This window comes from Aspergillus udagawae, assembly GCF_001078395.1.
Source record: "Aspergillus udagawae IFM 46973 DNA, scaffold_5, whole genome shotgun sequence".
NCBI lineage: Eukaryota > Fungi > Ascomycota > Eurotiomycetes > Eurotiales > Aspergillaceae > Aspergillus > Aspergillus udagawae.
The window spans coordinates 2,476,568-2,497,015 of NW_025091268.1; the positions used below are offsets into that span (position 1 = coordinate 2,476,568).

General features: G+C 49.4%; 7 protein-coding genes across 7 annotated transcripts; 4 read left to right on the top strand and 3 right to left on the bottom strand.

Moving 5' to 3' along the window:
- Nucleotides 1-631: 631 nt before the first annotated feature.
- Aud_007686 (ABC1 kinase family protein) lies at nt 632-2,720 on the bottom strand (the record flags this gene model as incomplete). The annotated part of the gene is made up of 4 exons (XM_043292574.1): nt 632-882; nt 973-1,545; nt 1,606-2,210; nt 2,272-2,720. 4 exons carry the CDS (start codon nt 2,718-2,720, stop codon nt 632-634), a joined length of 1,878 nt encoding a protein of 625 aa, XP_043148509.1.
- A 724-nt stretch (nt 2,721-3,444) lies between these two features.
- On the bottom strand, nt 3,445-8,009 carry Aud_007687 (serine/threonine-protein kinase; the record flags this gene model as incomplete). Its single annotated transcript, XM_043292575.1, has 10 exons — nt 3,445-4,279; nt 4,330-4,780; nt 4,836-5,040; nt 5,093-5,989; nt 6,050-6,871; nt 6,924-7,356; nt 7,413-7,477; nt 7,536-7,565; nt 7,632-7,766; nt 7,830-8,009. 10 exons carry the CDS (start codon nt 8,007-8,009, stop codon nt 3,445-3,447), a joined length of 4,053 nt encoding a protein of 1,350 aa, XP_043148510.1.
- A 783-nt stretch (nt 8,010-8,792) lies between these two features.
- On the bottom strand, nt 8,793-10,067 carry Aud_007688 (dihydrofolate synthase; the record flags this gene model as incomplete). Its single annotated transcript, XM_043292576.1, has 1 exon — nt 8,793-10,067. The coding sequence occupies one exon, from the start codon at nt 10,065-10,067 to the stop codon at nt 8,793-8,795; it is 1,275 nt and encodes a 424-aa protein (XP_043148511.1).
- Nucleotides 10,068-10,762: 695 nt separating this feature from the next.
- On the top strand, nt 10,763-12,145 carry Aud_007689 (uncharacterized protein; the record flags this gene model as incomplete). Its single annotated transcript, XM_043292577.1, has 2 exons — nt 10,763-10,773; nt 10,867-12,145. The coding sequence occupies 2 exons, from the start codon at nt 10,763-10,765 to the stop codon at nt 12,143-12,145; spliced, it is 1,290 nt and encodes a 429-aa protein (XP_043148512.1).
- Nucleotides 12,146-12,941: 796 nt separating this feature from the next.
- On the top strand, nt 12,942-13,759 carry Aud_007690 (kinase-related protein; the record flags this gene model as incomplete). Its single annotated transcript, XM_043292578.1, has 2 exons — nt 12,942-12,981; nt 13,089-13,759. The coding sequence occupies 2 exons, from the start codon at nt 12,942-12,944 to the stop codon at nt 13,757-13,759; spliced, it is 711 nt and encodes a 236-aa protein (XP_043148513.1).
- Nucleotides 13,760-14,498: 739 nt separating this feature from the next.
- Nucleotides 14,499-15,124, top strand: Aud_007691 (putative GPI anchored cell wall protein; the record flags this gene model as incomplete). The annotated part of the gene is made up of 3 exons (XM_043292579.1): nt 14,499-14,596; nt 14,666-14,814; nt 14,877-15,124. 3 exons carry the CDS (start codon nt 14,499-14,501, stop codon nt 15,122-15,124), a joined length of 495 nt encoding a protein of 164 aa, XP_043148514.1.
- Nucleotides 15,125-15,803: 679 nt separating this feature from the next.
- Nucleotides 15,804-18,627, top strand: Aud_007692 (ribonucleotide-diphosphate reductase subunit RNR1; the record flags this gene model as incomplete). The annotated part of the gene is made up of 4 exons (XM_043292580.1): nt 15,804-15,822; nt 15,954-16,111; nt 16,171-17,111; nt 17,166-18,627. The coding sequence occupies 4 exons, from the start codon at nt 15,804-15,806 to the stop codon at nt 18,625-18,627; spliced, it is 2,580 nt and encodes an 859-aa protein (XP_043148515.1).
- Between the last annotated feature and the right edge of the window lie 1,821 nt (nt 18,628-20,448).

Sequence of the window (20,448 nt, forward strand, 5' to 3'; positions counted from 1 at the left end):
ATGGCGATACCAGATGAGATCTGTTAGGGTTTATTTGTTCGATTGACTGGCGTACCGAGACTGCAGATTACTTGGATCATTAAAGCATGCGTTGCTCCATTGAATTCAACTGACGGGTTGAATTTTGTCTATGTATATTTTTCTTTTCTCATTTCTCCCCCAATGCCTCTTACTTTTCTGCCTTAAACATGCTTCACGATCATGAATCTCGTTCAGTCATAGGTTCATCAATAAGAATGTGCATCTCGGTGTGATATGATTTCATTTCAAGGGCCCTATCACATACTTTCCGTGGCTGTTAGTAGACTTGTCCTCGGCATACCCTGGAGCCGTTCTGTAAGCAAGGTATCGCATTAGTCTATGAGGTATCAGACGGGAGTAAACAGATTCGATCTATCTAAGAAATGAAAGACGTCTAGACTTACAAAAATATCTTTGTACAAATCTTTATACATGTGGAGAAAACAGAAAAGGGAAAAAGGGAAAAACGCCGTCGCTGATGATGCACAAACAGACCAGACCCATCCGATCCGTCCCGTCTAGATAATTAAGGGTGAAGAAAAGTGTACAGGGTTACAAGCACGTCGGACTGGAGAAATCCGAACGGTATGAAGAAGACCTAGCCGCTCTTCTATCCGATCAACCCGAGCCGACTTTTCAGAGACAGCAGAGTCTCGTAGACGGACAGTTTCAGTTCAACCCGGAGATAGCCCGTCCAGGCACAGAGGAACCGCAAGAAGTTGAGCGGGTGGAGAATGCCGCCGGTCTCGTTAATGTTCTCCATCTTCTCTTCGAAGACGGTACGAGTGGCGTAGCGGGCCAGGATAAGGAATGTGCGTACGGGACCCTGTCGGGTATGTAGATTTTCGTCCAGACTGCGGGCTAAAGGTGGAGAGCAGGCAATGTTAGCCGGGATTGCAAGAAGAAAACAGAATGATGGAAATGAGGCACTGCGAGCGAAGCATAACTTACTCAGATCGTTTGTCTTCAGAATCAAGAGGATGATCCTGGGTACCTGGCCCAGCAACTCAACAAGCTGTTGCAGCATGCCCTCCCCGAGCGCACCGGAGATGTTCTCCTTTTCGGCAGCCGTGCGCGGAGAAGCGACATCCTTCTTGGCTAGCACAGTGTAATCTCGTCCGGTGATTGCGCTCGCGAACAGGGGGAATTGCTCGTCCGTAATACCTGCGACCTTGCGCGCATACTCGCGCATGCGGCCTTCATCCGCCTCGATGACCGCCAGCCAGAGCTTGGCGTAGTTACGACGTAGGTCGCGTGGAATATCGCGGTACAGGCCGTGGTCGTAGAGGATGATATCGAAGTTGTGCCGGCGTCGGTTGGGGTTCTCGCGAATGGCAATATTGCCGCCGTGGGGATCGCAGTGCAACGGGGCATTGTCTCCGAAGATCATCTCGTTGAAGATATGCGCGAACGCAGCGGAGACCTCGTCGCGGTCAATATGTTTGGAGTCCAAATATTCAAGATCATCCGGACGACGGCCAGAGAGGAACTCCATAACCAGAATTCGTTTCTGAGCCCACATGACTGATTAGAGGTTAGCAAAGCTACTGGACTTCTGTTTTACCGCTATAATCGAGGACGAACCTTCCGGAATGACTATCGGAGCATCCGAGTGCTTTTTGAAGTACTCACTAGCCCTCCTGGCATTCTCTGCCTCCATGCGGAAATCCAATTCCTGAGGTAGCGAAAAATCCATTTCGTTTGAGAGCCACTCCAGATCATATTCCGGGAAGAATCGTTTCAGCATCGAGAAAGTAAACCGTGTCAATGCCAAGTCCAGGGGCACCCATTCGGCCAATGCAGGATGCTGCACTTTAACAGCAACTTTTTGACCGGTCTCTTTCAGCGTGCCAATGTGGACCTGTGCAAGAGATGCGGCGCCAATGGGCAATGGCTCGAAACTCGAGAACAATTCATCGATGCGATGGCCTGTGTCGGTGACGAACATTTCCTCGACGGATTCGATAGACGAGACGGGACATTTGTCTTGAAGGGGAATGAAGGTGGTCGTCCATTCCAACGGAAGGAGATAGCCCATGCTACTGAGATGCTGGCCCAACTTTATAAATATGGACCCATTCTTCTCGAGAACACGTAGGGTTCGTTCTGCGCAACGCTTGTGACATGCTCGGATAGACTCTTGTCGTTCCTCTTCTGTAGGAGTCTCTTGCTTAAGGGTGACTCGGTAACTAGAAGAGTCCATGTAAGTGACAGGCCAACAGTCTGGGATGCAAGAAGTCATGCTCTTACTCGTTGATACAGACAGCCAAAGTCCCCACAACTCTGCCTGTGCGCTGCGCCGCGCGATATAGATGCCGTGCATCGTCTGATAAGGTCACCGCTGCAGCGACGACGATACCAGTGACGATTGCATACTTTAAGATTCTCCTCCGCGACCGCTGTGAACCTGAATGAGGTGATTCATAGTCCCGAGACTGGACGTCCTCCGGCAAGGTAGGTGTTTTTGTAGAATGGGACCGCGAAGACGGACATGTGCGGAATGACGATCGTGCGTATGAATGATGCCAAAATATCCCTCTGAATGGTCTTTGAATGAAGTCCGGAGACCGGAGAGAAGACAGAGACGAATGGTTGCACTTCGAAAATTGGCTCAAGAAGAACCCATTCGGATTGTATCTGTACACTGCCGCAGGATCAAAATCCGATGCCCGCAACGAGGTGCGGAGCGCCGCTCTCATACCGAACGCAATCAGCACCGTGAACTGGACGACCACAGATCGCTCGTAACCTCGAATCTTAAAAATGCACTCCGTCTGTACACACTCATTCCATTGTATAGAATACAAATTCTGCCAGGGAAATCTTAAGTGGCGGTTGTCGCCGCGATTCGGGAATTTTTTTTTGCCCGTTGTCGGCCCGAAGCAAGTAGCACGTGACCTAGAATTGCAGATATGGAAGATGGAGGGTCAAAAGGCTATTCTTAGGTCTTTCTTAGTCCAACGAATTTCAGAGAACAATATAGCTTCCTCAAGATCTCATACGACATTCGTAGTGGCCTGGCGATCTTGTACTGAAATGCCCCCTGCACATCATAAGGCACTCGGTACAACATTGCCGCAAGCCAACCACCCGAATTGAAGCATCATGTCATTGGTAACTCAGATATACCGACATCAAAGGAGAGAAATGCCATTTTTATATTATTCAAAAGTCAGACGAATAACCCCCTTCAAATTAGTATACATGAAAAGCGCCAAGGAAGACAATGATAACTCAGTGTTAGCTCTTTGCAGACCAGGTAGAACACAAAGAATTCTCAGGGACGCCCATATGATGCAATGCATTTGGATGAAAGGCTGTGGAAATCTACAGGCTCCCAATTGAGAGCTAAAATGCCAGGCGGTGTCGAAGCAAAGGGGACAGAAGTAGAAGAAGGGAAAGCGAGTGCAGAATATGCCAAAGTCACCATTCACCATCAGCATGTGTTTGACGCCGGCGTCGCGGGAGGATGGAGGGTCGACGTGACAGTGAGCTCTGCGACCTGCTGTCTTCTTCAGGTAGAAATTCGACGTGGGATAATCTATTGCTAGACATACCACGCGGTAGCCGACTTCTGGAAGCGCTTGAGGCATTGGAGCCCTTGCTTGCACCCACGGCAAGAGCGGGGCTTGCACCATCTCTACTAGCAGGCCGCAGCGCCAGCGCTGACCCACTGAGAGCATTGCGCGGGTGTCTTTGGACTTCCCGCCCATCGAAGTAGCTTTTCGACTGATTCGAGCGAGTCACCGAAGGAGTACTCGGAGCAGACTGGTTTGTCAAAAGACCAGGCGGCGTGGTAGCTACACTTCCTCTCCTCACACCTGGCCTGCGCTTCCCTAATCCATAGGATTCGCTTCTCTCATTAGCCTGAATGAGTTTTCCAGCCATGTCCCGAACAAGGATGGCCGGATCATGCTCCAGTTCTCTGATTGCTTCAAGAAGGCCATACTCTGCCAGAAGACCACCTTGGTCTTCGCTGGCCTCACAGATACTGGATATGATTCGCAGAAGGTTCAAGCGAACAGCAGCTTTGTTGTGGTGCAATTTTTGCCTGATCCGGACAAACATGTCTTCCCGGGCGAATGTCAATGCGATGGGAGGGCTCAGCCTAAGGAGCTTTTGAAGGGGTTCGAGGAGATTCTCAAAAGCATTAGCCTTCGAGACTGTTAAGCATCTGATAATGGATTCTGTGAATGATGGCTGATCAGGGTGGTAACTGAGCAAGTGCTCCTCAACCTTCGCCGTTTCTTCCTGTAACCTACGAAAATTAGTACAAGCCACGTCTGCCGAAAGGCGCAATGAGCTTACCAGGTAAAGATGGCATCCAAGGCAGTTACCTGCCAGTAAGGGTCGGAAAGCAGGGATATATAGAAAGGCAATCCTCTATTGCGCCATAGCTCACGACGGCCCACTTTTCCGGAATGCGCCATGTCGCAGAGGATTGGTAAAGCGAATTCCTTTAAGGGTCGTTCAGTCTTAACAATCTTTTGGAGCAGCGGCACGATACCGTTCAATGCAGCGTCCTCTTGCCGGGACTTATTTAGACGACACATATTGTAGATTGTGTTCAGGATCTGGTTGGAGACTTCTCGGAAGTGTGGCCGTTTGATGGTTGACCGCAAGAGGTCAGTCAGCACGTCAATGGCGTTCGAGTTCTGCAGAGAGTCAAGTGTAGTTGACAGCATGGACAAGTTCTTGATGAACTTCAACATCGTTATTTGATGAGCAGGAGTCATGCGCTTCAATTCCTTCAGCACCCCTAAGTATTTGGAATCAGAAAGGTACGACCTCTTGAGGCAAGTATCCAAACTTACTGTGCAAAACAGTTCGTTCGGCAACCATCTCCTTCACATGATTTTCAGCCTGAGAGAAGACGAAGAAGATGCTGGCAATGCGCCCCTCGACTATTTCAGCCAGTTCTCCACCTTCGTCCAATACTCGGCTCAATACGAGTGAAAGAGGGTCTAGGACCGAACTGCGAGACAGAATTCGGCAGAAATCATTCTTTGGCGTTGATCCCTTGCCACTGTCAGATGTTGACTGCATAGAATCTGTGATGGACGGGACTTACCTGCAGCTCAAAGACGCTCCAAATTCCATTGACGCCTATAAGGACCAGATCTCTCTCATCCTCATAATCGTCTTCCAAAAATTCCACAAGAACATTCAACCCTCCTGCACTGACAAACATCTGAAGAGTCAGGGTCGAAGTTTGATACATCTGCTGTACAAAGGCAGCTGCCTCCAGTCGGATCTCGCGCGGGTACTTCTTCGAAGCGAATTCATTAATGATTGGGATTCCACCAACGAAACACAGGTTCTCTTGAATTTCGTAATCCTCATAGATAATTGCATTGACAATCTTCAGGAGACATGAGACGACGTCGCGTCGTCGGCACGTATCAAGAATCTCCAGTATTGGTAGCATGCCATGGGCGCTCATAATGATATTTTTCGTTTCCGGAAGATCACAGAATATCGTTAATAACTGCTCGGAGATATCCTCAAGCACATCTTCATCTTGAGAAGTCTTCAAAGAGCTCACTAGCCCTTCGACTTGACCACGGAGCCTAGCATACTTATCGCGCGCAATGTTGGCTTCCAAGTCCATTTCATCGAGACCCTCCTCTAACTGGGCGAATGGATCATCTTCGTCGTCTTGGTCTCCGAGCCAGGAATTGTTTGAGTGTCGTGAATTGAGCATCAAGGTGCTTCTATCCGAGCTGTCATCGCTGTCTGGCTTGTCTAGGGCGACCTCCTCAGCCCCCAAGATATCAGAGAAGTCTTCGTCTCTCTCGTTCTCGGCAAATCGGTGAATTTCTACCGCTGATCTATGACGCTTGGTTGAGAGTTGTCTCCGTATTTGAGGTTCCTGCTCGTCATCCTGAGAGTGTGTGTGATATCGGACTATCTCCTTTGATGGCGGAAGATCTGCTAAGTTCGCGGGATATAGATCTTCATCGGTCTCCTGAAATAGGTCAGACAAACAATCGTCAACATTCGGATAGATATTGGCCTCCACACTTACTTTCACAACGTTCAGTTTTCGGCCCAGAACGTCTTCATCAGTTATTATGAGATCAGAATAATCCTCTACTGAGTTCTCCTTGTAAAATGAGGCTGGACGAGCCTGTCGTGAAGGTGGAACAGGATTCTGCGTCAGAACTGGGACGTTATGTACGAAAGGAGTAGATCTTTTGGGCGGCAGCTGGAGCGGCGAATTTTGGACTAATCCATCGTCCGTGCCGGTCTGCTTGAATGGAAAAGGTCGGATAGTCTGCAGAGGATCCGACTCTCCGCAGTGCAAAGTAGTCCGAAACGAGTCGTTAAAGTCTTCAAAACTATCCTCGGCTTTGATAACCGTCCCATCGAGTGAGGCAAATGCCTTGAGCTTTTCAGAGGAAAGCATTCCTCCGAAATTATCATGCGGTCGAAGATGTGGTAGCTGGAGCGCACTAGGAGAAATGGCGGTTGCAAAGTCATCGTCCCAATTATCTTCTGCAGTTGCGTTCGACAACAGGGATTGATCTTTGGCACTGCTGGCAACGGGGCTAGGAAGAGCGTCTTTAGTGGGGGTGTTTCGAGACGGTGGCTGATTGCGACGGAAGGGACTTGGGCTCTGATGATCATGTCTGAAGGGCTTCCGTAAAGTTCCTGCACCAGGAGATCGCAGAGCCTCGTTCCATTCTTGGACGCTTCTGACCGCTTCTTCATACTCTGTAGACTTCTTCGGCACCACTGAGTCCGATCTACGAGCATTCATGATCCAAGGGTGCTTCAGGAGCTTTCTTGCAGAGACACGAAGATTAGGATCTTTCTGGAAGCATTGCATCAGGAAATCTTTGACCGCCTAGTATCGTCATTAGAAAGGATGCCTAATCGATAGGGGCCAGAAGACTTACCGGAGAGGCGCCTTGTGGAAGAGGAGGATGGTCATCATTAACAATGCGGAACAGCGCAGGCATGGGCTGAAGATTGTAGTAGGGCGGTTTTCCTTCAAGCAATTCGATGACTGTACATCCGAGACTCCAGATATCTGAGGCTGTAGTTGCGCCTGAAAGTTCAATCACCTCGGGAGCCATCCAGTACGGCGTACCAACGACGCTCGATTCGCTCAGTCCAGTAGTACGGCTGGCGACACCGAAGTCTGCAAGTTTGACGAGTCCCTCCTTTGTCGTGAGGATGTTTGCGCCTTTTATATCTCTATGAATGACACCCTGTTCGTGCAGATACAGAAGCCCATGGAGAACTTGAGACATGTAAAGGCCGACTAAATTCTCGGGAAAGCGACCGAAGTTCTTGGAGATGGAGTGCAAGGAGCCGTTCTCACAATACCTACATTTGTTAGCACCTTTGATATTATTGTCAGTCAATGGACAATAGAGGCTAACTCCAAGATAATGTTTAAAGTTTCAGCAGACTTGACGAAACCATGGTACTTGACGATGTTAGGATGCTGGGACCATTCAGTCAGCTCCCTGGAACGGCTGTGTTTGTTTACGCCTGGATCTCACATCTAGGTTCTTCAAAAGGTCGATTTCCAACTGCAATCGCGTATATCGTCAGTAACGGCGTTCCTCACAACAGACCGTCGGATCCATATGTCATACCATTATAACTCGTAATTCGCTTTTCGGCAGGTCGGCTAACTTGATCTGCTTCACAGCAACAGTCTCCCCAGTGTTCCAGTTTAGCGCCCTATAGACTGAACCGAATGCGCCTCTACCCAAACAGTCGCCCAATTGCTTCAACGTGCCAGCGTTAGCAACTCATGGATTGCGTACACATAATGGGGGCCATATACGTACATAATCTTTGAGCTCGGCAACATCTTTCGCAGACGACTTTACCACTCTGCCTTCGCCAGATTTTTCCTCCCGTTTCGAGGGGCTGGATCCGAGTTTGGCGACTCGCGCTTTGGCTGGAGTTCCAGGAGTCCTCGAGGACGGAGGGGGCCCCTCATTCCCCTCACTAGATCTTGAGACCATTGCCGGAGATTTCAGAGGTTGATACCCCTTTGTATTTAGTCTCCGCGGTTGTCTCGGACCAGCTGGTCTCGGATGGAAAATGATCGATAAAGAAAAGGCAGGAGCCAGGGGTCGGTCGGATCAATCATGTCAGCACGGTCTGCCATGGGAAGAAGATTGTTAGTAAAGTAATATAGCTGGTACAAGAGAAGAATATGTCGGAAAAAAAATCCCCCTCATCATCAAAATGGCATGATGAGAACTTTACGAAACATACAGGGGGCCTTCTTGCTCTCACGGTCATCGATATGCGCTGAGCATACACGCGTCCCTACACATGCACATCAGAGGCCTGCTTCTGAACTGCTAAGTTTGCCTTCTCATTAGTTGAACTTATCGCAAAAGAAATCATAAGCTGATGATGGACTAAGGAAATCATACTTACTGCTGTGTTCGCCGTTGCAGAAAAAGTAAAAAGCAATGTTTTGAACTTTTACTTCTCCACAAGGGTCAGCTCCCGTTCGGACCATGACGCAGCGACCGGCTCCTTCAGTATCTCCGATCAGCCTTATCAGAGCCGATCTTACGATCTTGACAGTCTAACGAGATCACTCGGTATCCTGCGCAAGCTAACCATCTTTACAGGTGAGGGACTAATCTTCTTTATTGTTTGCATTGTCTTTTCTTGCCCAAAACGCCATCGCAATGAAGTCTTCTCACTTGCTGGACATGATGTTTGACTAGTTTATCTACATGACATGGTAATATTTCCAAATGCTCTGGAAAAGAGGGTATCTCAAATCACTATGCTTCTAACGACCCCGATATATTCCCTGCACTGTTGCGCGCTTCACGCAAGAGACGGTGAACGTCTGATACAAGGTACAGGCTTCCTGCAATTACCAAGGGGCAGTCGCCAGCCTCGGTACAAGCCCAGTTGATGGCAGCAACAACGTCACCGCCAAATGTCCGTATGTCTTGGACACCTGTAATTGATCGGATACAGAGAGCCAATTCTTCTGTATCGGCTGCTTTCACCCATGGCATTCCATCGACAGGACCGAATGCCGTGATAGCGACCTTATCTCCAGATTTGATTATCGAATGGAAAAGCGCGGTCACATCCTTCCCACGCGACGCTGCAATGACCCAAGTGATGCTACCCTGAGGACGCAAATTTTTGTCCACGTACTCTCCGAGAACCTCAGCCGACTGGCTATTATGCGCCCCGTCGAGCAAGACAGGCTCTTTGCGGGCGGTAAGAGGACTGAGGGAAATTTTCTGCAAACGTCCTGGCCACTCTACGTTTTTGAGGGAAGGCAGAAGTGTGTCCACTTCGACCTCTGGGCGAACCTTCCATAGGGCGAGCCGGAGCGCTGACACCGCACAGGACATATTAGCCCGTTGATGACGCTGTAGATCAAGCTCCCTGAAGATACAGCCCAGCAATGGTGACTGGGAGCATATCGTATCAGGATGCGCGTAGACAGCATGGATCTTCAACTCGTTAACACGATCTTCAAGGGTCCTAATCACTTCGGGAGCGTTGGTGCCGTCAACCACACATGGAACACCAGGCTTCAATATCCCGGCCTTCTCGCGAGTGATTAGTTCTAGCGTATCCCCCAGGAAGGCCTGATGATCAAGCCCAATTTTCGCAATGACCGACACCAAAACATCGCTCAGCACATTCGTAGCATCCAAGCGACCTCCCATTCCCACCTCGACCACGCCAACCTCGACGTGTTCATGATTGAAGATCTCAAATGCCGTGGCGGTGAGCAGCTCAAACTCACTTGCTCCTATTCCCAGTGATTGATCCCTTAATCTGACTCTCTCCTCGATTTGGCGAAAAAGAGACTCCTGGACAACGCTCTCACCTATGGTGATGCAGTCCCATCGATCGATGAGATGAGGAGAAGTAAAGCGACCGCAGCGTACACCACCCGCAGTCAACATGTGCGACAAATAGGCACTAATGGAGCCTTTGCCATTGGTTCCAGCTATGTGGATGGCCTTCCATGACAGAGGAGTCTGCTGGAGGAGACTAGATATGCGACCAAGGCCGAGCTCAATCATTCCTTCGATCGTGTGACGTCTGAAGTTTATCAGAAACAATCCTCATGATCAAGAATGATTCCGGAAATGATTAGGCACTCATGGAGTCAATCAGACTAGCTCAGAACCAAGGTCTAAAATATGGTAAAAGAAATTGACATGAAATTGCTCAAGATGAGTCGTGCAGATCTTTGCAACTTTCCGATCAATTTCGGCTGACTTAAAGTATCGGAGGCCGGTTGGCATTTGACAGACAGATGATAAGGATCGGATGCCTGAGCCCTGAGGCATCAGGGAGTTTCCCGAAAAGATGGGGCCTTAGCCGCTGAACTTCCCCTAAGGGAAACTCCGCATGCTCCGTACTGCATTATACGCACAGTTTTGTAGTTTTCTCAGCGCCACATCCCAGCCTCCTTATGTCCCACAGTCGCAGCCTCAGGCGCGAATCTCTTTGCCTCCGCTTCCGTGTTGGAGCAAAACTGAATCTTGCCGCTGTCTCCATTAATTAGTCCAAACTACGGAGGGCCTAACTTTACCCTGTACTCCGTTATCTGTACAAGGGCAGGCCATAATCGTTCTTGCGCTCCCCCTCCGCAGACGTCGCGCTTTTTTTTCTGAATAAACCGCGACCTCGTGGCCGTGACTCTCGTTTTTAAGGGCAGTTTTGATGGGATTTACCTGAGGTTTATCTGCTAAATCCGCGTACACTTCCAGTCATGGGTATCCCGTAAGTTTGACTAGTATTTTGATTTTCAACGCGCTCTGGGGCTGTAGCCTGCCGGCGCATGGGACAGCGACCCTTACTGATATGCGCGCGCAGAATGTACCGTGAGCCCTCCCCTGAGGCCAGCAAGAACAAACCCATTAAAGATCCTTCCGCGGCTGCGCGTTCTGCAATCCGTCGCCAGGCCACTATTCGTCGCCCTTCACGTCATAGTACTTCCACCTTACGAGGCGCTTCGTTACGTTCCCCCTTCCCTCGTGAGATCGTAGACGAGATTGAGCGCGAGGCACATGGATTACAGCAGCCCATTCGGTCTCCTGTCCCGAATACTACCTCCGGTGAAGATCCGTTCGATTTGAGTTCCATGATCATCGATGCCAACAGGCGCGAGGCTGGTCAACGCTTGCTGCACGAAGCGCTTCGCCATGGACGTCCCGGCCAGCGATTGAGGATTCCGCGCAATACTTTCAATTCAGATTCGTATCGCCTCCCTTCACCAGGGGTTGACTCTGGCCGCCGACAGAGCTCAGAGCATACTGCCGCCTTTACGCCAAGTTTTGCGCCTGCTATTTCATACCACAGAAGAATATCCCCGCCGCCCCAGACGCGCCCAAGCCTTTCATCTTTCCCCCCAGACGGCTTTGAGGTCGTTGGGTCGACCGTACCCCTGCTAAGGCGAGTTGGTCGGCGGTCTGTCAACGAGGCGAACCGGACAATGCATCGCGACATGACTGTTGATGGTCTCGGTGATCGTCAGCGCAGCATGAGTCCAGATGATGACGCTTCGAATGACGCGTGGGAAACCCTTTTGACTACAATTACGCCCGATGACAATCTTCCTAGCGCCGATTCTTCTTTTGCTTCAGCGTCGGCATCCGGACTGAATGCATCATCGAGCACGGGTTCAAGAAATCCAGGAAGCTCTTCTCAGACACTTCCTAGCTCCCTCGATTCAAGTACAGCAACGGTGCGGATGGTGCTCGATCCGTACCCAGAATATATCAATCCATGTGACTATCCTAGTTCCACAGATTCTGATTCTGCATCGGAAGGAGATTTTAATCAGCTCTCTTTGTGGCGGCGGTACCGTCGCCGAATGCACCAAATGGGTACTTCCAGACGCTCATATGACATGCACTCAACAATGAGTAGCCATCCTCCTATTCCCACAATCTCATTCGCCTTCTCCAACTCTTCTACCGATCCAGAACTCCAGCAGATGCAGGCGATACTGGATCGGCTTGCTCGTAGGGAGGTCATACCTGATGACTGGTGGGCAGCAGCTGGACTGTCTCCCGCCATTGGCCACAGGCTTGGCACAAACAACGGTTCCAATGACAGGGAAACTACGGATGCATCGGCTAGGCCGTTATGAAAATGCTTATCTGATCTTCTGGCCTGTGATATGATTATTCCTGTTTCTTGTTTGCCGATCAGGGGCAATTGCTCGGGGTGGTTCCGGTCTCAGCGAGAAGGATGATGGGCGTTCCTGGGTTTCCAAAGCTGGTTTGGTTTTCAATAGCTCGAGTGAGCGGAGCTCTTTGCTTTGGGTGTTGCTTGAGAGTACGCCTATAAACGTGTCAGAATATCTGTGCACATATGCCCCAGTTGTTACTGGTTAGGTGTTTAAGAACAGTGATTTGCCCGATAAAAACAGCGTGTCGTCTAGTTCGGTGACTCAGGTATCTATTGTCTGAAATCAAGCTGGGACCTTAAAGACGTGCATGGCTAGTTCTCATGTTCCTTGAGGTTGAAGATCGCTCATTTAGCAAATTTGAAGCTCGGAAATTCGGTCACCGATCACAGATCATAGTATGCAACCTTGACTGAATTCAATCAGGAAAATAGCTCATTCATTTAGTCTTCCATCTTTGTAGGTAACTCCACCAGCGATGATGTCCGTTAGAAAGCCGTCAACGGAGTCCTCTTGTGACGTAGCTGGAGTTTCCGCTGTTGCAAAGAGATAACCCCACTCCAACGACCGAGCCCCGCCGATTGCGTTTATTTATTTGAATCGTTAGCTTCCCTAAGCTGCGATCAATCGCTATTTTGACATATATATGCTTCTGTGTCGTGTTAGAACTTAACATAGAAGCACCTCTTGAGAGCAATCGTATTCTATCGATTGCATTTTTCAATACCCCGATACTCGATCCTCGACCTTTCTCAGCATGGAGGAGCAAGTAGACAGGCTAGTGGATAAAGTATGGGGTGAGTTTGCTCAGCTGCATTTGATATTTGATAGCGCATACATCTCCCATGTCATATGCCAAACATTAATAAGCTCTGTAACATGTAACTAACTACCTATGTCACAGAGAAGTTCCACTCTTTACCAGAAAATGGTCGCTTGATGATTGCTATCAGTGGCATTCCAGGTTCTGGGAAGACAGGGCTCGCCAGTATTATGGCCAATCGCATCAACCAGCTCTACTCAAAACAATATGCAAATCAGCCGTCCATAGCGGCAGACATCCCTATGGATGGCTATCACCTCACACGAGCACAACTGGCTCAAATGCCGGATCCAGACTACGCTGCTGCGCGACGTGGTGCGGCTTTCACCTTTGACGGCGAGAAGTTTCTGAGGCTAGTGCAGGCACTGAGGGAGCCGATAACATCGGAGGCGCACATATTGTACGCTCCAAGCTTCGATCATGCGGTCAAGGATCCGGTTGATGACGATATACCTATTGCCCCGACAAGCAGGATAATATTCTTCGAGGGGAACTACCTCAGTTTGAACAAGGAACCGTGGAGCTCTGCGGCAAAGCTCATGGATGAGCTATGGTTCGTTGAGGTTGATTTTGAGACTGCCCGGAAGAGGCTGGTCCGGCGACATGTTCAAGCGGGGATCGCAAAGGATGAAGCTGAGGCGGACAAACGGGCGATGGAGAACGATCTCGTCAACGGACGGGAGATTGTGGATAACAGGATGGATGTTCAAGAGATTATTACCAGTTACTACGATACCCGGTGGGATAGGTGATTACCCTATCGTTCTCGATAGATGGTCGTGTTTCGTTCTGGGTGTTTCGACCATATACAACCACCACTTGATGACTCTTTATGACCTCTGGGTCCCTATCCATTTGCATTATGACTTGCGCGCTGGGAGCCGTAAACTACCTATTTAGGCCAGCCTCCTGAAAAGATATATGAAAGCAGTAACGCTCACCACCCTAGACACCGAATCGACACCAGTAAGACACGTAGGTAGGCCTCTAAGGTACTAAGGTATAAGGGACTGGGTACGGAGTATAGAGCCATATTACATCAGCTTGACTCCCGCAGATGCTCCACCAATCGTGTCCCAGCTCTCTAACCACATCCAGGATTAGTGCCGTATGGTAAGATTGGCTTGGGCAACAAAGTACCTAGGTTGCTCAGGGACAATTGATCGGCAGGGTCATAACTGTATTGAGACACAGGGCGCTCCGCGAAGGTCGTTTGCCCCCTAAGATTCCCGCTTTGCTTAACTGATGATGATTCTGCTTTGAGATGATTATCTGTTCTACTGATCGTTGTCTGTCGCTCTTTACGCAGGCATTCATTTGATTCACACTCTTTCAAACATACACTCTTTTCAATAGAGTCATCCAGTCGCTCTTTGTTTACAATATTGTCACTCATTCACCTTACCATATTTGCTTCTACGACTCTTTCACTCCTAATCGAATAACTCGTATTGATACGTTTGTCCGAAGTCTCGACGCTCCACCATCAAAATGTTCTTCTCGAAGTCTACTCTTGTGCTCTCTTTCCTGGCACTGGGCAACATTGTCGCTGCTGCGCAGACACCTGCCTGCCTTCTCTCGGTTGTAGGGTACGCTTGATGCGATTCTTGAAATGTGACATTGGCAAAGGGAGCATTAGCTGATACCTCCGACAACAGAGCCGAGAAGAATCCCGCCGACCTCAAGGCTGTCTGTATTACGAATGGCGATGCTGTGCAGAAAAAGATCGCGGATACCTGTGGTGATAGTGAGCAAGCAGCCCTGAAGTGGTTCGCTGATACCTGCGACGCTGCAGGCCACAAAGTTGGTATGTTCTCCTAGGCGCGTCGTCTGATGAAGTGGCCACATCATTAACCACACATTTTTAAGTTATCAAATCCTCTACGACTTCCTCGGAATCTGCTACCGGTACTTCGACTAAGGGCTCGGCATCTAACACCGGTTTCGTCACTGCTACTGCGACTGGCTCTTCTAGCTCTGGGGGCAGCAAATCCGGAACTTCTAGCTCCAGCGCTGCGTCGACTTCCCAGACTGTCTCAGCTGGCTCGTCTGATCGACAGGTCTCTGCAGCGGCCTTTGCGGCTGTCGTCTTCTTCGGCTTTGCTGCGTCCTTGTAGAGGTGTGATCTGTAAGAAATGTTTATCTGATCGACAGTTGCACTGCGACATTTGTGAATCGTCTTATTGCTTCACTTTCGTTCTGTCTATTCTTAGGTCGAGTCATGGATTGACTCTGACCTGTCTCATAGAAGAATACACATATCTGTACAAACAGAGATTATTCCTTGTCCTCCGTAAAACACATCCTGCATGATCTGATATTTCGATGAAGTATCATCGAAACCGAGTCGTATTTCGTGGTGTCAATAAGGGAGCCTTGCAGTCACAAATAAACAAGCAATCCCGCACTAGATCACGTGACTGCGCTTCTGCGCGTTCCCGGCCCACCGTAGTTCTGACAAATCTGGGATTGATTACAAAGGATGCAGTATCTTCAAGGGGATACCATTTAGTCCAAACACGAAAATTCGCGTCAATACCCAGAAGGGTACGCGTTCGCCCTGGCGACATATCAAATACCTCTGCCCCTCCGACTTCTTTTTCCTCTCATGTCTCCCTTCAGTCCCTTTACTCAACATCCTTCCCTTAGATTACGACACCTTCATTCTTTTCTTCATCCTTTAGATTCAACAGTTAGCATTCGAGTACCTTCCTGACCTCGTGATATACCATTATACCCCGTTGCACCTTTGTTCGTTCGTCACCCTCGACCTTGAGTCCTCTAATATCAGTCACAATGTTTGTCTACAAGAGAGGTAAGGATTGGATGATCCAGATTCATATTCTTTTTTTACCCTAGTTCACGACAAGAAGTCTTCGACTCTTCCTGGCGGGCTGGTTCCTTGCCACTGGACATCGGACTCTTACTGACATGCGAAATCTTCAGACGGACGCAAAGAACGCGTACAGTTCGACAAGATCACTGCACGTGTATCAAGACTGTGCTATGGCCTTGATCCAGAACACGTCGATGCTGCTGCTATCACGCAGAAGGTCATCTCTGGTGTCTACCAGGGTGTCACCACTGTTGAGCTGGATAATTTGGTATGCCTTGTAACCATTAAAATGATGGAAGACAGCTGCTTATTTGTCGTTCCTTACAGGCTGCTGAGACTGCTGCGTACATGACCGTCACTCACCCCGATTATGCCATCCTAGCTGCCCGTATAGCCGTTTCCAACCTCCACAAGCAAACCAAGAAGCAGTTCTCGCTGGTCATCTCAGATCTCTTCCACTATGTCAACCCCAAGAACAAGCAACCCGCGCCAATGATATCGAAAGAGACGTATGAAATTGTCATGAAACATGCCGATGAGCTCAACTCTGCTATTGTATACGATCGTGACTTCAACTACAACTTTTTCGGCTTCAAGACACTTGAGCGTTCCTACCTGCTGCGAATCAACGGCAAGGTTGCTGAGCGTCCCCAGCACTTGTTGATGCGTGTTGCCGTCGGTATTCACGGTAACAACATTGAAAAGGCCATTGAGACCTACCATCTCATGTCCCAGAAATACTTCACTCATGCGTCTCCTACACTGTTCAATGCTGGGACTCCCCAGCCCCAGCTGGCGTCTTGCTTCCTCGTCGATATGAAGGAGGATAGCATTGAAGGTATCTACGACACTCTCAAGACTTGTGCCATGATCTCGAAGACCGCCGGTGGTATCGGTCTTAACGTTCACCGCATCCGTGCCACAGGCTCCTACATTGGTGGCACCAACGGTTCTTCTAACGGTATTGTTCCCATGCTTCGCGTGTTCAACAACACTGCCAGATATGTCGACCAGGGAGGAAACAAGCGCCCTGGCGCTTTCGCTATTTACCTCGAGCCTTGGCACGCCGATGTCTTTGAGTTCTTGGATCTTCGCAAGAATCACGGTAAGGAGGAAGTCAGAGCCCGTGATCTGTTCTACGCTCTGTGGACCCCTGATCTGTTCATGAAGCGAGTTGAGTCCAACGGCGACTGGACTCTGTTCTGTCCCAATGAAGCCCCTGGCCTGGCTGATGTTTATGGCGACGAGTTTGATGCCCTTTATGAACGGTGAGTTTGCGCTGTGGCCACCAGCCATTTGGTTATGTACTGACTGTGGAATAGATACGAGAAGGAAGGCCGTGGCCGTAAGACCATCAAGGCTCAAAAGCTCTGGTATGCTATTCTTGAGGCTCAGACCGAGACTGGCAACCCCTTTATGCTTTACAAGGATGCCTGCAACAAGAAGAGCAACCAGAAGAACCTGGGAACTATTCGCAGCTCCAATCTTTGCACGGAGATCATTGAGTACAGTGCTCCTGACGAAGTTGCTGTCTGCAACCTGGCTTCTCTCGCGCTTCCTACCTTCGTCGACGCCGCCCGTGGAGAATATGACTTCGGCAAGCTGCACGAGGTTGTGCAAGTCTTGGTTCGCAACTTGAACAAGATTATCGACATCAACTATTACCCTGTTCCCGAGGCCAAGAAGAGCAACATGCGCCATCGCCCCATTGCTCTTGGTGTCAATGGTCTGGCCGATGCCTTCCTTGCCCTGCGTCTGCCATTCGACTCTGCCGAGGCCAGACAGCTAAACATCCAGATCTTTGAGACCATCTATCACGGTGCTCTGACTGCTTCTTGTGAGCTGGCCAAGGAGTTTGGTCCTTATGAGACCTACGAGGGCTCTCCCGTCTCTCAAGGTATCCTCCAGTATGACATGTGGGACAGAACCCCCACGGACCTCTGGGACTGGGATGCTCTGAAGGCGAAGATTGCCCAGAACGGTGTGCGCAACAGTTTGTTGGTGGCACCAATGCCCACTGCAAGCACCAGCCAGATTCTGGGCTTCAACGAATGTTTCGAGCCTTACACCTCGAACATCTACTCTCGCCGTGTTCTTGCTGGTGAGTTCCAGGTCGTCAACCCGTGGCTTCTCAAGGATCTTGTCGACCTTGGCCTGTGGTCGGACAACATGAAGAACCGTATCATCGCGGATGGTGGTTCCGTTCAGAACATTCCCAATATTCCCGCCGACATTAAGGCTCTCTACAAGACCGTGTGGGAAATCTCCCAGCGTGCCATCCTGCAAATGGCCGCCGACCGTGGTGCTTTCATTGACCAGTCTCAATCTCTGAACATTCACCTGAAGGAGCCTACCATGGGCAAGCTCACCAGTATGCACTTTGCTGGATGGAAGATGGGTCTGAAGACTGGCATGTACTACCTGCGTACCATGGCTGCCTCCGCTCCCATTCAGTTTACTGTTGATCAGGAGCAACTCAAGGTTGCCGACACCAACGTTGCTCGGGCCAACGCTGCCTACAAGAAGAGAGCCGCTGGGTCCGTCTCCACCACATACTCTGCTATTCCTCGTACAGCGAGCGCTCCGCTCAATGGTCACAGCGAGGACGGCAGCCCGCGAGCTCTTGCCGCCGATGCCACCGCAGATAGTGAACCCGTTGTGAACGGCTCCCAGGAGGAAGATGATGAGCAGGGGAGCGGCGAGCGTGAGAGCGACATCTACTCTCAAAAGGTCCTTCAGTGCAGCATCGAGAACAAGGAGGCTTGTCTGATGTGCCAAGGTTAGTCGGAGTGGTTTATGGTAATTGATTGCAGGCGCTTGAGGCGCTTCTATTTGATACAGTTTCTGATGTATTTATATTATGAGCTTGATGGTCTTTTCTTATGTTCGCTTTTCTCTGGCAATACTGGCAACTCTTCATGTTACTCTTCATATGCTGTTTTGTTTGGAGGAAAAAGGGTTTTTGTGTACTTAGATCCTGACTGGTCGATTGTTTCCAGCGCAGTATGTTGTCGTGTCTTGACTCGGATGAATAGGAAGGAGTTTTTCCAAGTCAATGACACACTCTTTCCTTTTTTGTCCTCATATTTCTAAGTAATGATGTGTCAATGGGTGGAGTGGGTCAGCGACGATGGGATGCTCGGAATATGAAGTGGAAGCATTTTGCATCCCATCGAGCAAATAGCCACTGAGGGTAGACTGCATGTACCCAATGTGGATCAAGGGAGTGGCTCCTAGATACCTCGTAACTCAATATTTCAGATAGCAATCTACATACTTATTCAATTCCGATGGATCACAAATCTTGAAGCTTGGTCGATTTAATTAAGAGCTGCAGGGACAAGTGTCCAGACTTGACGCTAGACCGTCCAGATCTATCGTCCATCAACGGTCTGGAGGTCAAAGCTCGTGAATTTTGCCAGTCCAGTTGTTAACAGTCGCCACAGACGGACAGATCCGGTGAAGAGTTTTTCTCTCTTCAAGGATGACGAAGAGAGAATAATGGGATGTGGAGTTCTGCTTTCTTTTTTCCCTTTTCTTTGAGAGGGGAACATGAAATATCGTCACTGTCGGGATCTGTAGGGCGTAGAGGTGCTCCCCCCCCACCCCACACACACATATAAAAAAAAAAAGGGAAATTGTTTGACAGTTTTTGGATAATTATCTATTAATCAAGTACAAAATAATCATTGATCATAGTCGCGATCTGTAAGAATCAGACCATTTCTCGTCTTTGTCAAGGGTAGTCTCTGCCTATCGACAGTTCCCGGTCAAAGTCCGACAGTTCCGCCAGTCCCGCCAGGGGATTGAATAGTTTATTGGACAGGCTTGCTGTCAAGTCCTGATTCTAGAGCCCGGATGCCACCAAACGAAAAGATGACGATGAGTTTGCGAAGTTTGTGCCAGTTCATCGGTTACATCCGCAAATCATGATGGTTGCTGCTGCGTTGTTGTCTCAATTGGCAGTGGCGGCCAGGGTTGGACTGGTGTGCCTGGGTGGCGTGCACAGTGTCTTGTACCTGACCAATACTATCTGGTCTGTACGCGGACCACCTAAGAACACATGTCAGACAGTCGAAAAGTGGCCGGATACGAATCGGATCTTCTTGTCGTTGGTTCTGCTGTTTGCCTCATTACGAGTGGTCGGGTTCATATCCCTGAACCCTGGCGGTGGAGATTGAGGTTTCTTCTTTGGAGAGCTCGACTCGGGTAGTACAGAAAAAGGGTTTCTTATCCCATCCAAGATGAAGCAAGTTACAGATTCGCTTCATGTTCAAGAACAAGAAGAGATCATACACAGCCTCCTGTGTTTCATTATTGTGCAAAAGGATTGTGGCTGAGGCTGAGGCGCATCCAGGTTCAGGCACCAAAGGGAAGGCTTTGTTAGCGGAAAACAGAGGTGACAAACGAAAGAAATTAGTTGCCTCAATCAGCCAATCATAAATCATACGCTCACCAGTTCCTAGCTTTATTAGGCTTAGAGTTAAAGAGAGTTAACACCAAGCAGGGGTACCTCACCGGCGTCTTTCCCTTTGAGCCAATCAGCCAATCGCTCTTGATTTCCGACGCCTCCAATTCAGGTACCCGCTCAGCCTGAAATTTCAT